Source organism: Stegastes partitus, unplaced genomic scaffold, assembly GCF_000690725.1.
Source record: "Stegastes partitus isolate 25-593 unplaced genomic scaffold, Stegastes_partitus-1.0.2 Scaffold486, whole genome shotgun sequence".
NCBI lineage: Eukaryota > Metazoa > Chordata > Actinopteri > Pomacentridae > Stegastes > Stegastes partitus.
In genome coordinates this window covers 160,940-178,738 of record NW_007578217.1, presented here as the reverse complement: position 1 = coordinate 178,738, position 17,799 = coordinate 160,940, and the positions used below count along the sequence as shown (strand labels likewise).

General features: G+C 43.6%; 1 protein-coding gene across 1 annotated transcript in view; it reads left to right on the top strand.

Annotated features, from left to right (window-relative positions):
- kiaa1549lb (KIAA1549-like b) overlaps positions 1–17,799 on the top strand; it is a 68,759-nt gene that overhangs the window by 17,272 nt on the left and 33,688 nt on the right. Inside the window, exons 2-4 of the mRNA XM_008287079.1 lie at positions 12,509–12,877; positions 16,082–16,555; positions 16,669–16,784. Coding sequence (XP_008285301.1) covers positions 12,509–12,877; positions 16,082–16,555; positions 16,669–16,784 — 959 coding nt within the window. The remainder of the gene's footprint in view (positions 1–12,508; positions 12,878–16,081; positions 16,556–16,668; positions 16,785–17,799) is intronic.

Sequence of the window (17,799 nt, the reverse complement as noted above, 5' to 3'; positions counted from 1 at the left end):
ATAATATGTGTTGTTCGTTGTTCAAACGTTGAGACAGTTTGAGTCCCAAATCCTCCGGAATCCCCCCAAAAAATTCCAAACACCGTGTCAACACGAGCGAGTTCCTCTGTGGCCTGTTGTTGTCGTGACCCCAGATTATGGAGCACTCTGATTGTATTACATACATTTTGACATTCTTGTGCTTGACTCCAGTGTGGATTTCAGAGGGGATCCTGGAGGCTTAACAGGCTTATCCCACCTTGTTATCCCTCATTGTCCTCTTCCCTCCGTCATCCTCATGCCTCAGCTAACCTCTGCTGCACTGCAGTCAATAAATACGATCAGGGTCCATACGTCTGCTTGGAGTTTTTTTTTTTTTTAGTTTTCAATCTGGGCTTCTCAAGGACTCGCCAGACAATCACGAGGTCGTCTGTAGATTTATCATCCCGTCTACTTTAATTGCTTACTTTTCTTTAAGTTGAGCTCTTCATTGTGAAATGCTGAATAAATTCAAGCCCCGTGAGCTGATTATCACGGTTTTGGGGTCGTCGGTCGAGCGGCTTCACAACCCTCCGCATACCATCAAGGTCGTGTGTACGATGGTTCTTGTTTTTTGTGAGGCCAATAGATGCATCGCCTTTGTTATGTCAATTAAGAGCCCAGCAAATTGTCTGCCTTTGCATCATGTTTATGTTAATACACTCGAGAGGCAATTTGGCTTGACATGGAGGGCATGAATTATGTATAGCTGTGAAAGCATCACAGTCGTTTCATTCGCCAGTAAATGCAGAAGACTTTACCTTAATGACACTGGAGTTAAAACTTCTGAGGCGAGATGCCGTGTGTGGAAATTCACCATGAATGACTTCGCTGGGGTTAATTAGTATTAATACTATAAACAAATGAGACCTTTTAGAGGTTAATTATGTTCTTTGGGGATTGCACTTTTGCAGGAAGGCGACTGAAAAAAACTGCACACACACAGAGGAAAGGCTCATAAGCTGGTGGTATTTATTCATCATTCACTCATTAGGTTTTGTTCATCCTTCTTCTGGAAATGCGGTTTGAGTTTTTGTACTCCAGTCGAAGGTAATTACATCACATCTGATTCGATGTATTCAGAAGCCGTACCTTTAAGGTGGGAGCAGCGTCGTGCAGGAGTTTAGTGCAGGTATGTTCAGTATTCTGTCACCTCGCAGGATGAGCTTTGACTTCCTCTGAAGTCTCTCTGAGGGCCCAATTAGATGGTCAGATGCATAGACATGTGATCTCCTCAGCAGTGGTACCAGAATAGAGCAGCAGAGGCTGACACAGGTAACCGAGCTGAACTTCCCCCCCCGCTGTGATGTGATGGTCTTTTGAGCAGCAGGCCACTCAGGGCCTCGCTGAGGTCACCCTGCAGGGTCTCATTATTTTTATTGATCCGTTTTATTGATAGTTGCTGGCACTGTGTTCTGTGGCGATTGCATAAAGACAAGAGAATTAGATTTCTTCATTTCACTGGTGAAGTGTATTTACTCAGGCAGAGTGTTGAGGTGCCTGTGGTTGACTAATGCTGCTTTACACATAGAGAAATCTTATACTTTTATTATCCACTAAAAGCAGTGTGTAGTTGAGACTTCTTTTTGAAGTTGTGAGCTGTTTCACCAAATGTAGATTTTCCCTTTGACCCTATTCAGGACCTTTGGGGTCTTTTGGACCTCAGGCCATTTGGTTTAGGTCACAGGTATTATTATTATTTTTTTTTTGAAGATTTTTTTTTAAATATAAAAGAGGGACATTTGTCATGCATCTGAAACCAAAAATACACCAACTTATCAGAAAATGTATTTAACATAGTAAAAAAGTCTATAATGAATACCAACAAATATTTTGCACTTACAGTCATGACTCGATAATCCGACCCTTAACAATCTGAAAACCTATCTGCCATGACAGAACCCATGAAAAATAGCCTTAACACACCAACAGCCTTGGATTCCGACTCTGCCATGACATTTTATGTCACAAATAAACATAACAGCGTATTATCTGACTGAACAATCCCACAGATTGGCTACGTTCACACTGCAGGACTTCATGCTACATTCAGATTTTTGTGAAATCAGATTTTGTTGCGAGTTCGTTCACATTTCCAATTAAATGCGACTTGTATGTGATCTGCTGTGTGAACTTCATACGACTCAAAAGTGTCCCGCATGCACAGAAGAGGACACGACGACGTCACACACAGCGAGCGTGCTCAGTGTTTACAGAAGTAAACATGGATGGTAGGAGTAGGTGGAAACAAAACTGTGACCACTAACTAAACTGGCATCAGCAGCCAAGTACTGCCTGTGTGTTCCGGCCACTTCCACCCCTCAGAGCGCTCCCCTGGGGTGGAAGTGTCCCCCAACCACATTGAATATTCGGATATTCATCATTAATTGGGCCTGAATATCCAGAGACCAGAAAGTTCTATTGGGACCAGCCCTACTCGTTATTATAACAACTATGAACAATAATTAACAACAAATGAGCCTTCCAGCATCAAGCCCTCCTCGTATCTGGACCTCCGTCTCTACAGTCCGACAGCCTTGCTATCCGACATAAAAGAAGGTTTTACATTTAGTGTCGGGTTATCGAGTCACGACTGTATTCTTTCTTGGGGGTCCAATGGACACCATAAGACCTCCTACGTGTGGCAACATGAAAGTCCTGAATAGGGTTAAACTTCTCACCTTAGATGACAGAATAATTCAGGGAAAATATCACATTTTTCAGACAGAATTATGTTTTCATCTGCATCGTTCAATAATCACCGTGTAATAGATTTAAACCATGTGATGGATTACCATGTGGGAAACCATCAAAGGTGCAACTGTCACACAAAAAAGATTAATTTCTAAAAAACATCGGCAAGATAGTGTGCTCCATAACATGTGTCCTACATTGCAGCTGCTGTGGTTTTGTTATTTCAATTTAAAGTCTATTAATTGTGCAGCCCTATCTCATAAATTGAACACAAGATTTCAAAAAGTGAAGCAAAAATTCAATCCAAATAAAAACAGACTTGTGTATCAGACCTTCCTGTTTTTTCTCCACATTACGTTTCCCAACCCGTCAGATTTATCTTGTGACTCTTTGACTTTTTACCCTGCTTTCATTAATTCTAATCCCATTCTGTCACACAGATTATCCTCTTTTCACTCTATTCTCACTTCATATTTCCCACACTGACTATTACAGATTCAAGAAGAACCAGAATAGATCTGAACATAATGAGTAACGTACATGAAAGTGGCGGCTGACTACTGATTTGGCTCCAATTTAAAAAAAAAAATAAAACGGCTCCATGATTTTCTATTTCCATGCTCTTGTAATTTTGAGCATTTAATCATACATCGTGACCCGAAACTGAAACGTTTCTGACAGGGATGTTCGGAAATGACTGACTTTACTTAACCGTAGTTATTTTCTTCTCACGAGTCTGATGTTCGTACAAAAGTTACGGCTCATTAGGACCGTCTTGTTGTATGTAGTCTCATCGGTTGTTGTGTCGCTATCTGATGTCTCCCCTGACAGCCTGCCATGTCAAATGGCTGCTGTAATCCCCGGGCCCATCACAGCCCGCAGCGTGCAGCTAAACTCCGACACTCGTGGCCCTGCCTGCTCTGATCCGCACTTCCACCGGGGAGGCGGCTGCAGTTTGATACCGTCCATCTGAAACACTCTACGGGCGTGCGTTAGGATTTAACAGGACGACAGATGATCGATTAAAGATTTTGAAGCGGTTCTGAGCTTTGTTAGCATGAACAGCTACGTATCATTCTCACACCATCTGATAAAAATTATGTAGAAATGCAATCATTAGATTTTATGCTTTCGCTGCTAGACAGTACGTGTATTTACCTTTTATCTCTCGGTTCACGGGGCCACGGTTTGCCTGTGGGCACGGTGCTGGAGTGAAAGATGACTCATTTTTGGTGGTCTGTGATTGCCTGCAGAACCACACTGAGGCTTCTGACTTGCAGTCATCCTGTCTGCCTCAGCAGGGTTCATCTGATCGCTCCGTGCATCAAAGGAATATTTTATCCGGAGCTATTCTTACATGTTTATGTGCCATTAAACTGTAATGTTCAGTTTTAGATGAATTTCACCCAGTTTTCCTCGAGCCTCATCCTGGACGTTTACTATGTTGTAGATTATTTAGAAGTTTGGAAGAAAGAAAAAGCACATTTGTAAACGTGGACATAAATAATGACTGTGTTTCATTTCTAGTAGGTGTGCCGCTACCAGGCTCTTTTCATACTTGCTCACTGTCATGGTTTACTGGGAGTCTGTGACATCTTCTTACTAAAAGATATTCTGACACATCACCACAGCAAAAAGCACTGACGCTAATAAGAAACTGAATGATGGCTGTTTTTCATTAAACTCATTTAGTTGCAGGGTCCTGGTTTTATGCTGCGACGACACTTAAAGCCACATTTGTCGTCGTATTTCCAAACAAACTAGCTTGCAGCTTACAGAAAAGCGGTTTTATCTGTCAGGAAATACTATTTGCATAGACTTTGGGGATGGGTAGAGTTGGAGTTGAGAAGACGCCGTTGTAGGCTCGCCTCCAGTTATTGTCTTCAGATAAAAATCAAAATGCAGGTGAACGTGCGGAAGAGCAGGTCTGTTTAAATCTGCTAATTATCCGACTCTGCCGCTATTATGGGTGGGAACCCCGAAGCACCTCTGCTGATCTTTTAATCTTGAACAATTACAGACTGATCTATTGCATTTTAGACAATTTTTGTGTAAGACTTGCCAGCCGGCATTAGTGAGAATCCTCAGTCAGGCGTTTGAACTGAATCCTGTGCAGCGTTGAATGTTTTTATTTTTGAAGTTTTCCTTCTAAACCTCTGTGTTTTACTCTTCAACACACCTGACAATACACTGCAAAGCAAAGAGTTGTGATTTTTAGGATTTTTTTCCTGGATAGAGAAATATTTGTGCACCCAAAAGAGGTTCTCAGCAAAAGCAAAAATCAATATCTAAATGGTAAGAATTGAGAATGTGTGTTAGTTTTTTTTTATATGGTCAGAAATAAAAAGAGTTTTCTGTCAAAGGTAGCATAGAACCATTGCCTTTACTGTACATGTGCTGTACAAACGCCCATTCTGAGCCTTCAGAAACCCTCGAATATATCAGCACAGTAACCGCCAACAATTCAGACCTTCTGTAAGTGTAAAACAGCACCATATTTATTTCACTGCACTGCTGCTGATGCTATATCTAATATTAATATTAGATGCGCCGCTCAGCCATTAGACTCCCTAAAAGTCTGAGATTCTGTGGGAGATCTCTCATCAAAGCTACAAACATTTATGCAAAATTTATTCAGTCTGTTCAGTCGCAGAAATGTTGTTTGAAAGCGTCTCATCGTGAGCGTTATTTGTCAACGAGGCTTCGGTCTGACTCGTTCCAGTCGAAAGAATGGAGGATTAGCGGGTTGTTGTTTAGTCCAGTGGAGAAGATATCAGGAAATTTAATTAACTTACATCGTGTACTGTACATTCATGTAGACTGTTGCTTCCCAGGGCTCGGTGGTTAGCATCGTTGCCTCGCAGCTAGAAGGTCGCCGGTTTGCGTCCCGGTGAGGACACCCGGGATCTTTCTGCGTGGAGTCTCCATGTTCTCCTCGTGCAGCGTGGGTTCTCTCCGGGTTCTCCAGCTTCCTCCCACAGTCCAAAAACATGTTGAGGTTAATTGGTGATTCTAAATCGTCCATAGGTGTGAATGTGAGTGGCTTGGTTGTCTGTCTCTAACATAGACTGTATAAAAGATGGACGTAGCAACCGGCCCTGAAAAATGAAGCCAACCCGGAAGTGTCAAAAACCTGCAATATCACTACGTCCGTTGGCTGCTGGCTCCAAAAAGCCCTGGCAGAAGACGGTAAATGTGGGTGGGCAGAGAGGGCCCGCCTCTCAATCCGTCTGACCAATCGCTGCTCCTATGGCTCCGCCCCCCTCCGACGATTTTTATGTCACTGGCTCCAAAAATCCAAGATGTCAACCAGGAAGTAGCAAAACCCTGGCTTCATTTTCTCAGTGCAGAAACCAACGGGTGACGTCATGGTAGCTACGTCCATCTTTTATACAGTCTATGGTCTCTAAGTGTAGCCCTGTGATAGACTGGTTGTCCAGGTGTCTCCTGCCTTCACCCTGAGTCAGCTGGGATAGACTCCAGCCCCCCACGACCCTAGTGAGGATTAAGCGGTGTATAGATAATGGATGGATGGATGTTCCTACCCACTGATATCATAGTCGTCACCCCAGCACAACACAGAAACTGAAATCTTATCCATCTTGCACGTGTTTGTGTTTATGTGTAACCCTTTGAGTGTGTGATATCCGACATCAGCTCAGGGTCAGTTTGATGTAAAACCACAGTAAATAACCTTCATGAAGGCTCTTGAATGTATTTGAAGAGTTTATTTGCAACAACAGACAACTCCAGCTGTGTAGATTTTCAGAAAACTTGTTTTTTTGGTTGTTTGCTTGAGATAATATCAATCAAACTGAAGCTGAGTGGATTTGACTCGACAAAGGTAGAGATAACTTCAGTTTGATTGATTTTGTCTCAGGTAGACGATGAAAAAGTGGGTTTCCTGAAGGTTTGTGAAGATGGACTTATCTGCTCCTACAGATGAACTCAGACCACATGATTTGATAGTTTAGATTATAGTATAACAACAATCAGAACGAAAAGGTCCGTTGAAAATACAATCGGCCGGTTAGACGGCATTTCCTAACGAGCATATTTTTGGGTGAGACATGTGGTGATTCTTTTAGCATCCCAATTATTATTCCTTTCTTATGCAGACAGTAAGACCTGAGAATTACCGCGCTGTCAGGCAGTCACTGTTGTAAAAGCACATGTAGGGACTTAATCACCGGATTATCTGTGTGCACATCAACGCTGCTCCTCTCTATATCTTGAAACCCTTTGAAAATCTTCTTTTTTTTAACTTTTTCAGATCATTAACATAACACAGCAACATTGTATTAATTGAAAAGTGGTCACATCAAATGAAAAGATTTTTATTTCTTTTCTGGAATGGATTGTTTTGTTCTGCAGAAACTGTGCCCGTATCATTTATTCACTGCCTTGCTGCAGCACCTTCATTTCAGAATTTGCATAATGAGGCCCAAAAAACAATTAGCTTTCCTCTCCTTTTTTTTTTTTTCTCTTGCCGAAAGGGTCTGAGCGAGCAGATATATGATCCCTCATGTGAGTTTGGAGAGAATGCGTCCCCTGTCACCTTTTAAAAAGCTTGCTAAAAGCACTGAATTATGGCACTCTGGTGTGTTGTATTAAGCTGGCGTAGACAGAGACAAACATAGACACACTGGATAGGAACATTATCCTAATGCACCGTATAGAGACGCAGACACAGGAAGAGCTGAATGTAATATTTAGTGTTATGCTATTTAGAGAGTACAACGTGCCAGAGAGGAGCTAGTAACCAGAGCCCTGCTACTCCAAGTGGACGGCTTGCTAAATGACTCGTCTGGTGTTTTTCGCCTCGTCTAATCTTTAAAAATCCAGACAACCTACTAGTTGAGAGACCTCTGTAATCTCACAGAATACATCATCATCATCATCATCATATGAGGCTGAAACTCAGGGACAAGGACAGTGGAGAACAGCCTGGGTAGGCGGTAATAAGAGTGGACAGACTGCAACAACATAAGCCGTGACTACGGCGTCCTGAGCTGCATCAGGACAGAAGTCAGTGTGTCGACATGTCAGGCTGAAAAAGCCGAGGAGCCTCGGCGTCAGTGGATGGGTTGACTTTCATCTGAAGGGAGGTGGAAAGAGAGAGAGAGAGAGGAGGAGGTAGAGAGGAGCGAAGGAGAAAAACAGGTGGCGAGAGAGTGCTCAGCTTCCCCTGAGTCAGTGTATTGTCCAGCTCTGGCTTCTTTTCCTCTCAGGATTTGTTTTTTTCTATATCCCCCCCGTCAATGAAAGAGGAGACGATGCTGGTGTCAGAAGGCTGCTGCATTCTTACTGTGACTGATTAAACTGTAAAAACACGAGATTTTTAACCTGAAACTGTATGTGATAATCATTCCTGCATCATGGCTATACAGTTTACTAAAAAAAATAAGAGTTAAGATTTGCGTTTTCATCACACATATGTGATAAATAGCCACGATGTACCGGATTTGTTTCATTCATGTAAGGTCATGTTGATCATATTTCTGTCTAAAGCGTGTGTTTGCTGAACCAGCGAGTAACACTTAATGCTAGAATGCAGCATGACAGTTGAACAAGTCCAGCAAAGTCAGCTCACTGACCCAGTAATGACAGCTACACAGCAGCTTCTATTTCAATTTTGCCATCATTAACCACCATAAGTCTCAACCAGGCAGCTGTAATGGCGAACCCACTGACCGAGCGACGGTGTGTTGCTTTGCGTTTTAACCTTTTATTTGTAAGAACAGTCTTTCGGCCTCTTCTAAATCCATATCACAAATGAACGACAACCCTAACCTAAACTTTTTGAATTTGCCGAACCAACAGACAACCAAACTTGAACCTCCTCGTCAGGGATAATGAATGAACCAATGTCTGAATGAACATCTCTTTGAAGACCATCTCTGCGTGGTTTCAGGGTTAAGTGTCCTCTGGGCTCCGTTCCAGACAGCTTATGCGTGTCTCATCCTGCTGTGCTGTTTGCACCCCATGAAAAAAATAAATAAAAAAATCCAGTGTTTGGTGTGTGACATCCTCCCTCCCGTCCATCCTGTCACCTCAGCAGTGCTCCACATCACTGCCAAGTCCTCCTCCTTCCTCCCTGTGCAGACATGATACAAGAGAAAAGCAGAGACGGTATGTGGAGCAAATATGTCCAGGTACATTTTTGTTTTTTTTATAATTTAGAACAACAGCTCAAAGCAGTTGTGTAAAGCTTCTATAAAACATAAGAGCCACTTCCTCAGAAGAAGTTGACCAGGCTTCTCAAATTTGTTTCCCTGCTCCCCGGGTTCCATCCAGCCCACTATTGAATTATACTCTCTTGTTTACCATTTTCCGCACATAAGAGAACAAAAACAGCTCAAAGCAAAAAAAGCAGGAGAAGCAGTGTATAATGTGAGTGGAGCAGCGGGAGCCCCGGCAGTGTCATGTCTGTGTCCTGGTCGCTCTAAGATAGCGCCGGCTGCAGAAGGGGGGAAGAGAATCTGTGTGGAAATGAGGTCTGTGGTTTGGGTGTGCTGGCTGAAGAAGGTTTACAGACAAGTCGGGATCATGCGCCTGTCTTTTTAATTAAGAAGTGCACCAAAAAGGAGTTTGCTTGGAATAACTGAGTGTTTATTGATCATACATGCTTGGAGTATTGATTCCTTACAGGAGGCTGTTCTTTAACCCTGTTATCAATCATTTTTCCTCTTTTATTCCCAATTAGGTGGCTCTGAAGGTGAAAAAAAACATCTAATGTTTACACTCTTAAGCCCAACAGTCAGTGTTTTATGGCTGCAGCTATTAAATGGGAATATTTGTGATGTCTTGAGTGTAAGTTTGCATCCCAAAATACACATTTGGCGTCTTTAGGATCGCAACTAAAACTGAAAATAATCTGTTTTTGAGCAACATTGGCCACAAAGAAGTAATGACTGCTTGCTCACATGACATCTCATTGCCTGAAATTGTAAAAAAACTGCCATCACAAGTTTCCATACCTCAAGGTTGCATCTTAAAAGAGCTTAAACCAACCATCAAACCAGACAAACCACCAAAAATCGCTCATTTGTGTGCAACAAACGACCCAAACAATTACAACCACCCTTGTGTTTACAGTTAATTTTAATCATTCTCGTACTGGGAGAATTGCAGATCCTTGTTTTCTTCTCTGTAACGACACAACTCCTTTTCAAGTTTCTTCCTAAGAGCCTGCCGGGGTGGAGGAATGGTGGAAATGAATTTGTTTTGTTGCGAATGACCCGCAGTCTTGTAGGCAATTGCAATTTCTCTTCCAAAATGACCTTCAATTCAATCGTTTTCTCAGTTTTCTTTCTCTTTTTTTTTTTCTCCCCCTCCCTCCAACACCCTCCCAGCCCATCCTTTCTCGTCACCGTTTTACTGTTTCTCTCTCCTTTTATCTGCCCACCTCGTCCTCTTCGGTCCATTGTTAAAATCCTCCCATATGCTGCGCTCCGTCAGAGCAGGTGGCAAACCACAGGCGGACTCTGCACCTCCGCTTGGGCTGGCGTCCGTCCCGCGCACCCCAAATTCATGTTGCCACTGGGCTGGCTAATCGGGGGGGGAGGTTGGGCAGGGCCGGGGCACTTAATTCTCATTCATTTTGATGCCCAGGTGGTGTATCTCACTGACCTCTTAGCGGCCTTGAAGAAGGACATGTATCCTTTCTTTTGTTCCAGCCCTTTTGTGAGTGTAATTTCCCTTCCTTCCACTCTTTTCCTTTGTATCACCAGTTTTTTTTTTTTTTTTTAAAGAATGGATTAAAAATCGCAGTATAGCAATTTCACTAATCACATTTTTAGCACATAAGTGATTTATTGAAGAAAAGGAATTAAGCGGGATCATAAATACGGCATGAAGGAGCCGTCTGTAAGAAATGAATACTGACAGTTAATGAAATTCGCTGATTTATTCCTCTGAAAACAAGTTCTAAAAAGCATTATGCCTATTCTCTGGGAGATTGGTGACATTTAAGAGCACATTCGGAGTTAGCAACCAGGAACTTTTTTTACTTATTAGATTCCATTACACTTGTTATTTAACATTCTGCAGATATCAGCAGATGAAAGGAAAAAAAAATGTTTTCTGTGCCAGCTGTGTGAGTACACATTGCCTTGGGCTAATCATTGTGTGTAATTCAGAAAACATGGTTTAAAAGCTGCTCGTTACGGCAGAATGTGCTGGACAGTTCACAGAATTTTACAGTTTATGCTCAAGTGAATGTGAGCGAATGGCAAAAAAAGCCGATATGTGACTATCTGGTATCATTTTTGCCATCTATGCTCACATTTGTCTTTTAAATGGTCCCTGAAAACTGAGTTCCTCTCCTGCTCGGGTCCCTCCAACACTGAAGGGGTTGTATGTGAGTACTAGCTGGATGCACTTTAGCAGGGGAAACATGCTGAGGGGGTGGGAGATGTGACAGGACTGCAAAGCTTTATAAATGGATAAAAGAGCCTCTATATGGATGTGTCGAGGATGTGCCGAGAATAAGAGGAGGGGAGAGGACAGGAATGGTTGAGAGACAATTCCACGTCACGCATTGGTGCAATAATCAGCCGCAGCATCTTGATGATAGTTACTACTCTCTCCCCGTGTCTCTCTCTTCCTGCCTTTTACCGAGGCTTCATTTCCGCAAAGGCACAAAACACTGTAACACGAGTCCATTGTGTGTGTTTTTAGAAGTAGCGTTATCTTCGCTGTACTTTAGCGCACAGCTGCTATCTCTTGAATAATTCTATTTGTTCCACTTTGAAGATTTTCTCTTTTTTTCCCGCCTCCTTTAGGAATACACAAATGTCTGCCCTTGGTATACTGATAGAAACTATTAGAAAGACGTGTTTACACACCGAAACCTGGTGTGTGAGAACTATTTGTGATATCTTATCTAATTAACAAAAATGCACATTGAAAGCAAATCCGTTTTTTTTTTTTTTTTTTTTTAATCTTATTGGAACTTTGACAGCTTTTCTCAAACAGCACAATCGATCCTGTCGACCACGGCCGTCTGCACATGTGTCGTATCTGATCCTGGATGACTTACATGGCTATGTGACGGACTGTACCTGGCTCTCTGTAATGGCTTCATCTGTCTTGTTTAGAGAATGTAATTCGTTGCTGACATGCAGGCTAAGTGAATATGCACACTGCTTAGGCAGTTTGATTTGTCACACTGTCAGTTGTTAGGACAGGGCAATAGCATGATATTTTATGTAGTTTCTAGGCTTCAAATTTGCAGGAATGTGCTATTTCTTACCAATAAGATAATTCAATTCAATTTTATTTGTATAGCGCATATTTACAACAACAAGTCATCTCATAGCGCTTCACAAAGGCAGAGACAGAAACACCCAACAATCCAAAACATTTGGATTCCCTATAAGCTTCAGCAGTCCGCACTTTATGTTTGGTTTCTAAGTTGCAAGAAATAGCTTTGTTAATGGTTGATAAATGTGCTTTTTAAAAATGGGCTTTTATTTTTAATTTTTAATCAGCAGTAAGAACAGCTTTTAGGTCAGTAGGTTGTGAAAAGACACTCTGGCGGGTATTTGTTTTTACATAATCCTTTAATTAATCTCCAATGGACTGTTTGACCACTTACCTTCTAGGAAAGAGCTGCAGAGCATCTGGACCCAGATCAAGTTTTTCACCATTTGCTTACATTCTTAACTGTAAACTCTGGAGCTTGTTAGAAACTGAGACGTTATTGATTTAATTATAAATAACAAGAAAATGTAATACAAAAATGTAAGTTTGATATTAAGGTGTTGTCCCCATTTGTTTCTGTTCATTTCAGAAAGACCCACCTACGATGCCTCTGGCTCCTCACCTTCACCGAGCGACCCTGCAGTCACAGGTGCTCCTGCTCACCCGATGGCTGACCCGTCGGTGGCAGAGGAGGTGCCTTTCAAAGTCGTCCATTCAGATGGTGACTCAGACTCTGAGGGTGAAGGTTTATCGGGGCAGCCAGCTTTTTCTTCTGTCTTAACCGTGATGGCGGGAACTGTCAAACATCCAGTGAGCCTTGATCAAAGCAGAACCTTGCCGACTTTCACCAGGGACGAGACCCAAACCACCCAATGGCCTTTACGTAGTTCCAGCCAGGGCTCGGACACGTCCTCCTCACCGTCACATGCGGGAGACAAGATCCTTCCAGCCAGCTCAGGTCTGATTTTCAGCATGTCTCAGAAACCCACCACACCACCTCAGGCTGTTGCTTCAACTGTCTTTAATCCATCACATGTGTCCGAGAATGTCTCATCATTTCCATCATCGACGGTATCATCGTCTTCACTGACAGCATCAATTTCCTCTTCAGCTCCATCCACGTCCTCTGTGTTATCATCCCATGTGCCTTTGTTGTTTCTATCATCTTCTGCTGAATGGATAAACAAAGCTGCTTCATCTCAAGGTCAAAGGATTCTTTCTACAGCAACACTATCACCAGCAAGGTCTCAGGGTTGGACAGGCGGCGTAACAACCGCACTTCCCACAACTCATTCAGTCGTCGACCTACCAGCTGTAACGCAGGGAATGCAAAGCCCAGCAACCGAGTTGTTTCCAAGTGACACCAGCATTGATATGAGCAATACAATGACAAAGCACTCCCTCTACTCATCAGTGGATAAAAACCAGGGACTAAATGAAGTATACACAAGTACTGCAAGCACAGAAGTAATGGCGATACCAACAACCAGCACATATACATCATCTTCTACTCCTAACAATGGTCAGAACCGTTTAAGTACTTTATACGGACCCATTCGAATGCAATACCAAGGTATGAACTCTGTATCCGACAACCATCTTGAAATTAGTGCCTCATTTCCCTCCAATCAAGAGAGTCAGGCTGTTCAAAGGCAGTGGGGAGCTTCACAGAATCCCACATCAGCGCTGCCGTCTGCCCATCCTAAAGGCTATTCAGTTTCTAGTCATGTCACACAGCAGATGTTAAACGGAACAGCATCTATGGAAAAGGAAGACAGGGCAGCGGCAGGCAGTCACGCGTTTGTTCACCAAAGCAATGCGGTTGTGACACCGCTCGGTCCACATGTTGTAAATCCAACCGCATCACCGGCAATGACCATCACACCCAGCGGTTCATTTTTTATGGTTTCCTCAGTGACTCCACCAGGAAAAATGTCTCTCTCTGAAACTGCAATCACCAAGCTAACACGCGTCCACTCTGGCATGATGTCCTCGGAGCATGCATCTAATCCCGGTGATTTACTGACGGCAGCGGGTCACAGCATCCCCAGAGTCCCTGCCATCGATATAATTTACAACCGGGAAGAGATGGCAGGACCAGAGCTCAGATCTGTTTCCACTCAGGCTCACCTCAATAACTCACTTTCACTCGCACAGCCGAGACCCGAGTCCACCACCAGTTCCATCCTCAGTTCTAGCACCGCAACAGGAACTATTCCGTCCTTATCGGAGTCAGATTTGCACCATTTGCTAAGAAACGGAGTCAATAATGTTAAGGAATCTGGAACGCAAACGGAAGGTTCCAAGGGCATAACTCAGGAGGACGGAGGTTGGATGGCACTAAAAATGACATTTTCCTCCAACAGCAAGCCATCATCTTTTTCAGAGTCCGCAAAGGATATGACCTATAAAACCATGCGTGAAAGTAGCTCACACCTCACTCAGCCTGCATACTTATATCTCAGTAACAACCCGAACCACATTAACGCAGATGATTCCACTGAGACATCTTTCAATAGTGAGATTAATTTTGCAGACCAGCCCCAAACTGTGTTATCGCCACAAGCAACTCCTACTGCAAGACCCGTTCAAACAAGACCTTTGCTCACTTTCCCCAACAATTTTCACACGAATGATTTAACCTCCAAAACATCTGAGCAGACAGTAGTGTCCTCAACTGAAAGTTTTGCCCAAATAAAGTCAGAGGGAACTGAGCTCCAACAAAGTGCTCACATGTCACTTGGAAACAAGCCCGTAGAGCGTTTCCACAGAACCACTGCAAAGAGATCAGTTTCCCCTTTATTTAATGGAAATAAAGAGTCTGTTCTGATCGGGGACGGCGCTTTTTACAAGAAAGACATTCCATCAGGACAGCTCACAACACACTTTCCATCTTTCATAACTACAACAGATGTCTTTACGCCGAATAGAAGCTCTAATGGTCACGGAAAAATATCTTCTCCTGAAATACCTTTCACCCCTGTAACTTTTGACGCCACATTAGAACCCCTTAAAAGTTTTTCTCATGAAGACGATGTGGCATCGGTGGGCCGTTACGAGCGGTCTTCGCCTTCCTCTTGGTCGGAAATCATCCTAACACCGAGGACAAACTCTTCCACTCGCTCTCAGGGACCAATCACCAGTGTGAGGAGCGATAAATCAATTTTTTATTCAGGCAGACAAACAACCATTGCCTCCACCGCTTCCTCTGCAGTAACTACTTCGTCCAGTGATGGTCAAAACAGCGTGGAGACGTCCAGTGCTATTTTCAGCCTTGGCACAAAACTAATGGCAACATATACGACGTGGAAAGCCACCAAGTCTATGTCTTTTCAAAGTAGTACACGTAAATTTGAAAATATATCTGCTGGCTTTGGTGGGGAAAAATCTAATTCACCAACAGATGGCCCATCATATGAACATTTAAACCTGGAAGACAGACAAGAGCGTAATGTGCACGCTTTAAATTCAACTGATTCAACAGCTGCTGCCGGTGATCCATATCCAGTTTATCCAACTGTTGGGGAATATGCATCTTTTACCTATGACAAAGGAACGTCACATTATAAGGAACAGAGTCCTAATATATCCCCAGCGAATCTCAGATCTGCTGTGGCTGTCAATGTTCAGCAAGGTGCCACTGTAAACACTGCTGCTACATCAGCATGGGGTTCAGATTCTTCTCCGCCGCTCTCTCGCATAACTACTGACTCCGTAACATCTTTACAAGCTACATCTCCTGCACTGGTGTATAAGAGCAATCACAGCCCCCCTCTGGCAAATGTTCACTCTCCTCCATCTGCGTTTGATTCTGCTGTCACTCTTCCAGAAAACCCGACTCACGGTTTGCCCGACACCGACAATATTGGTTATACCACAAATTCAATCCCGAAGACGTCAACCTCAGCAGCTGACGGGTCCGCTTCATTTCATTCATCATCGTCATTAACATTTTCATCATCATCATCGTCTTCTCGCTTGTCCTCTTTGTACATGAAACCCACCTTTTCAGCACCATCTTTGACACCAAATTCAGCCGATATGACATTGTCAACAACACCAAGCATCGATAAAAAGCTGTTACAACCCACTTTTTTAACGTCATCGCAAAGTTTGACCTCATCATTGTATTCTGAGGTGACTGAGATGTTTGTTCCTACAGAGGCAGAGATGGATGAGTTAACAGCTGGAACATCCAGAGAGCTCAGTTTCCCCAAAGAAAAAGAGGCCAGTCTAGCCCCCTCTCAATCCGTCAGAATTACGCTTTCTGCTGGGCCCACCGAGAGGACATCTCAGGTATCGCCTCTGACCCCTCGACAGGACACCACAACAGCCTCTGTGAAGCTAACCACCACCACTGTAGCTTCGACCACGAAAAACCCCACCACGACCACGCCTTCCCCGAGAGTCACCACGTCGTCAGCCGCCGCTACCACGCCGCAGCCCACGCTTGTGACCAGGAGAACCACGACCACGACCGCCAGGACCCAGACCAGCAGGAGAGTGTTCACGCCACCTGCCCCGAGGACAAGCCCTTCCAGGGGCATCACCACCGTCTTCATCTCCCCGTTCACCACGACCACAGAGGCTCCACCACAGCAGTGCAACATCACAGAAAGATTGTGGGTAAAAACAGGTAAACAATACTTTTTGTGACAGTCTCTAAAAAAAAAAAAACAATTTAATATGATTTCTCTGACATTTTTGTCTGCTGCTTGTCTTGGTTTCTCCTTTGTGTTTGTCTCTTAGTTGTTTCCATCTATGTGAGGCGGAACAGGCTGGATAGCATCCAGAGGCAGAACCTGCGAAGAGGATTAAGTCAAGGCCTCAGGAAAGCTCTGAATGACACCTCTGCCCAGGCACAGGTGAGACAATGAACAGTTCCAGAAAGGTTATTCAACAACAGCTGTTTCATCTACTGGACCTGCAATTGATTTAACAGGACTGTGTGTGCATGTTCATGAGAGTCATGAGATGGCAGCAACACAGTGACCTGCTCTTGAAAACCATTAATTCATTCCATTTCTTGTGGACAAAAACTTGACAATTTACCTTTAAATCTAGCATATGCCACATAGTCCAGAGACCTTTTTTGTTGTATTTGTGAAAAGTCTCTTTATAGCCATCCATCCATCCATCCATCATCTATACACCGCTTAATCCTCACTAGGGTCACGGGGGGCTGGAGTCTATCCCAGCTGACTCAGAGCGAAGGCAGGGGACACCTGGACAGGTCACCAGTCTATCACAGGGCTACACTTAGAGACAGACAACCAAGCACACTCACATTCACACCTATGGACAATTTAGAATCACCAATTAACCTCAACATGTTTCTGGACGGGGCTGCAAGGTGGATCGGTGGTTAGCCTCGCAGCTAGAAGGTCATCAGTTCGTGTCTTGGTGAGGACACCGGGATCTTTCTGTGTGGACTTTGAGATTAATTGGTGATTCTAAATTGTCCATAGGTGTGAATGTGAGTGTGCTTGGTTGTCTGTCTCTAAGTGTAGCCCTGTGATAGACTGGTGACCTGTCCAGGGTGTCCCCTGCCTTCACCCTGAGTCAGCTGGGATAGACTTTGGTGAGGATTAAGTGTTGTATAGATGATGGATGGATGTTGTTGGACTGTGGGAGGAAGCCGGAGAACCCTGAGAGAACCCACACTACACGGGGAGAACATGCAGGAAGATCCTGGGTGTCCTCACCAGGATGCAAACCGGCGACCTTCTAGGCTACGGTGCTAACCAGCGAGCCACCTTGCAGCGCTCTTTATATCCTGACACATTTTTTAAAAATCAGTGGTGCAGATAATAAAAAGAAGGAAAATCTGTTATCTTTGGCAGCCACAGGCCTATAAAAAGCCCAGCCAATCATTGCAGT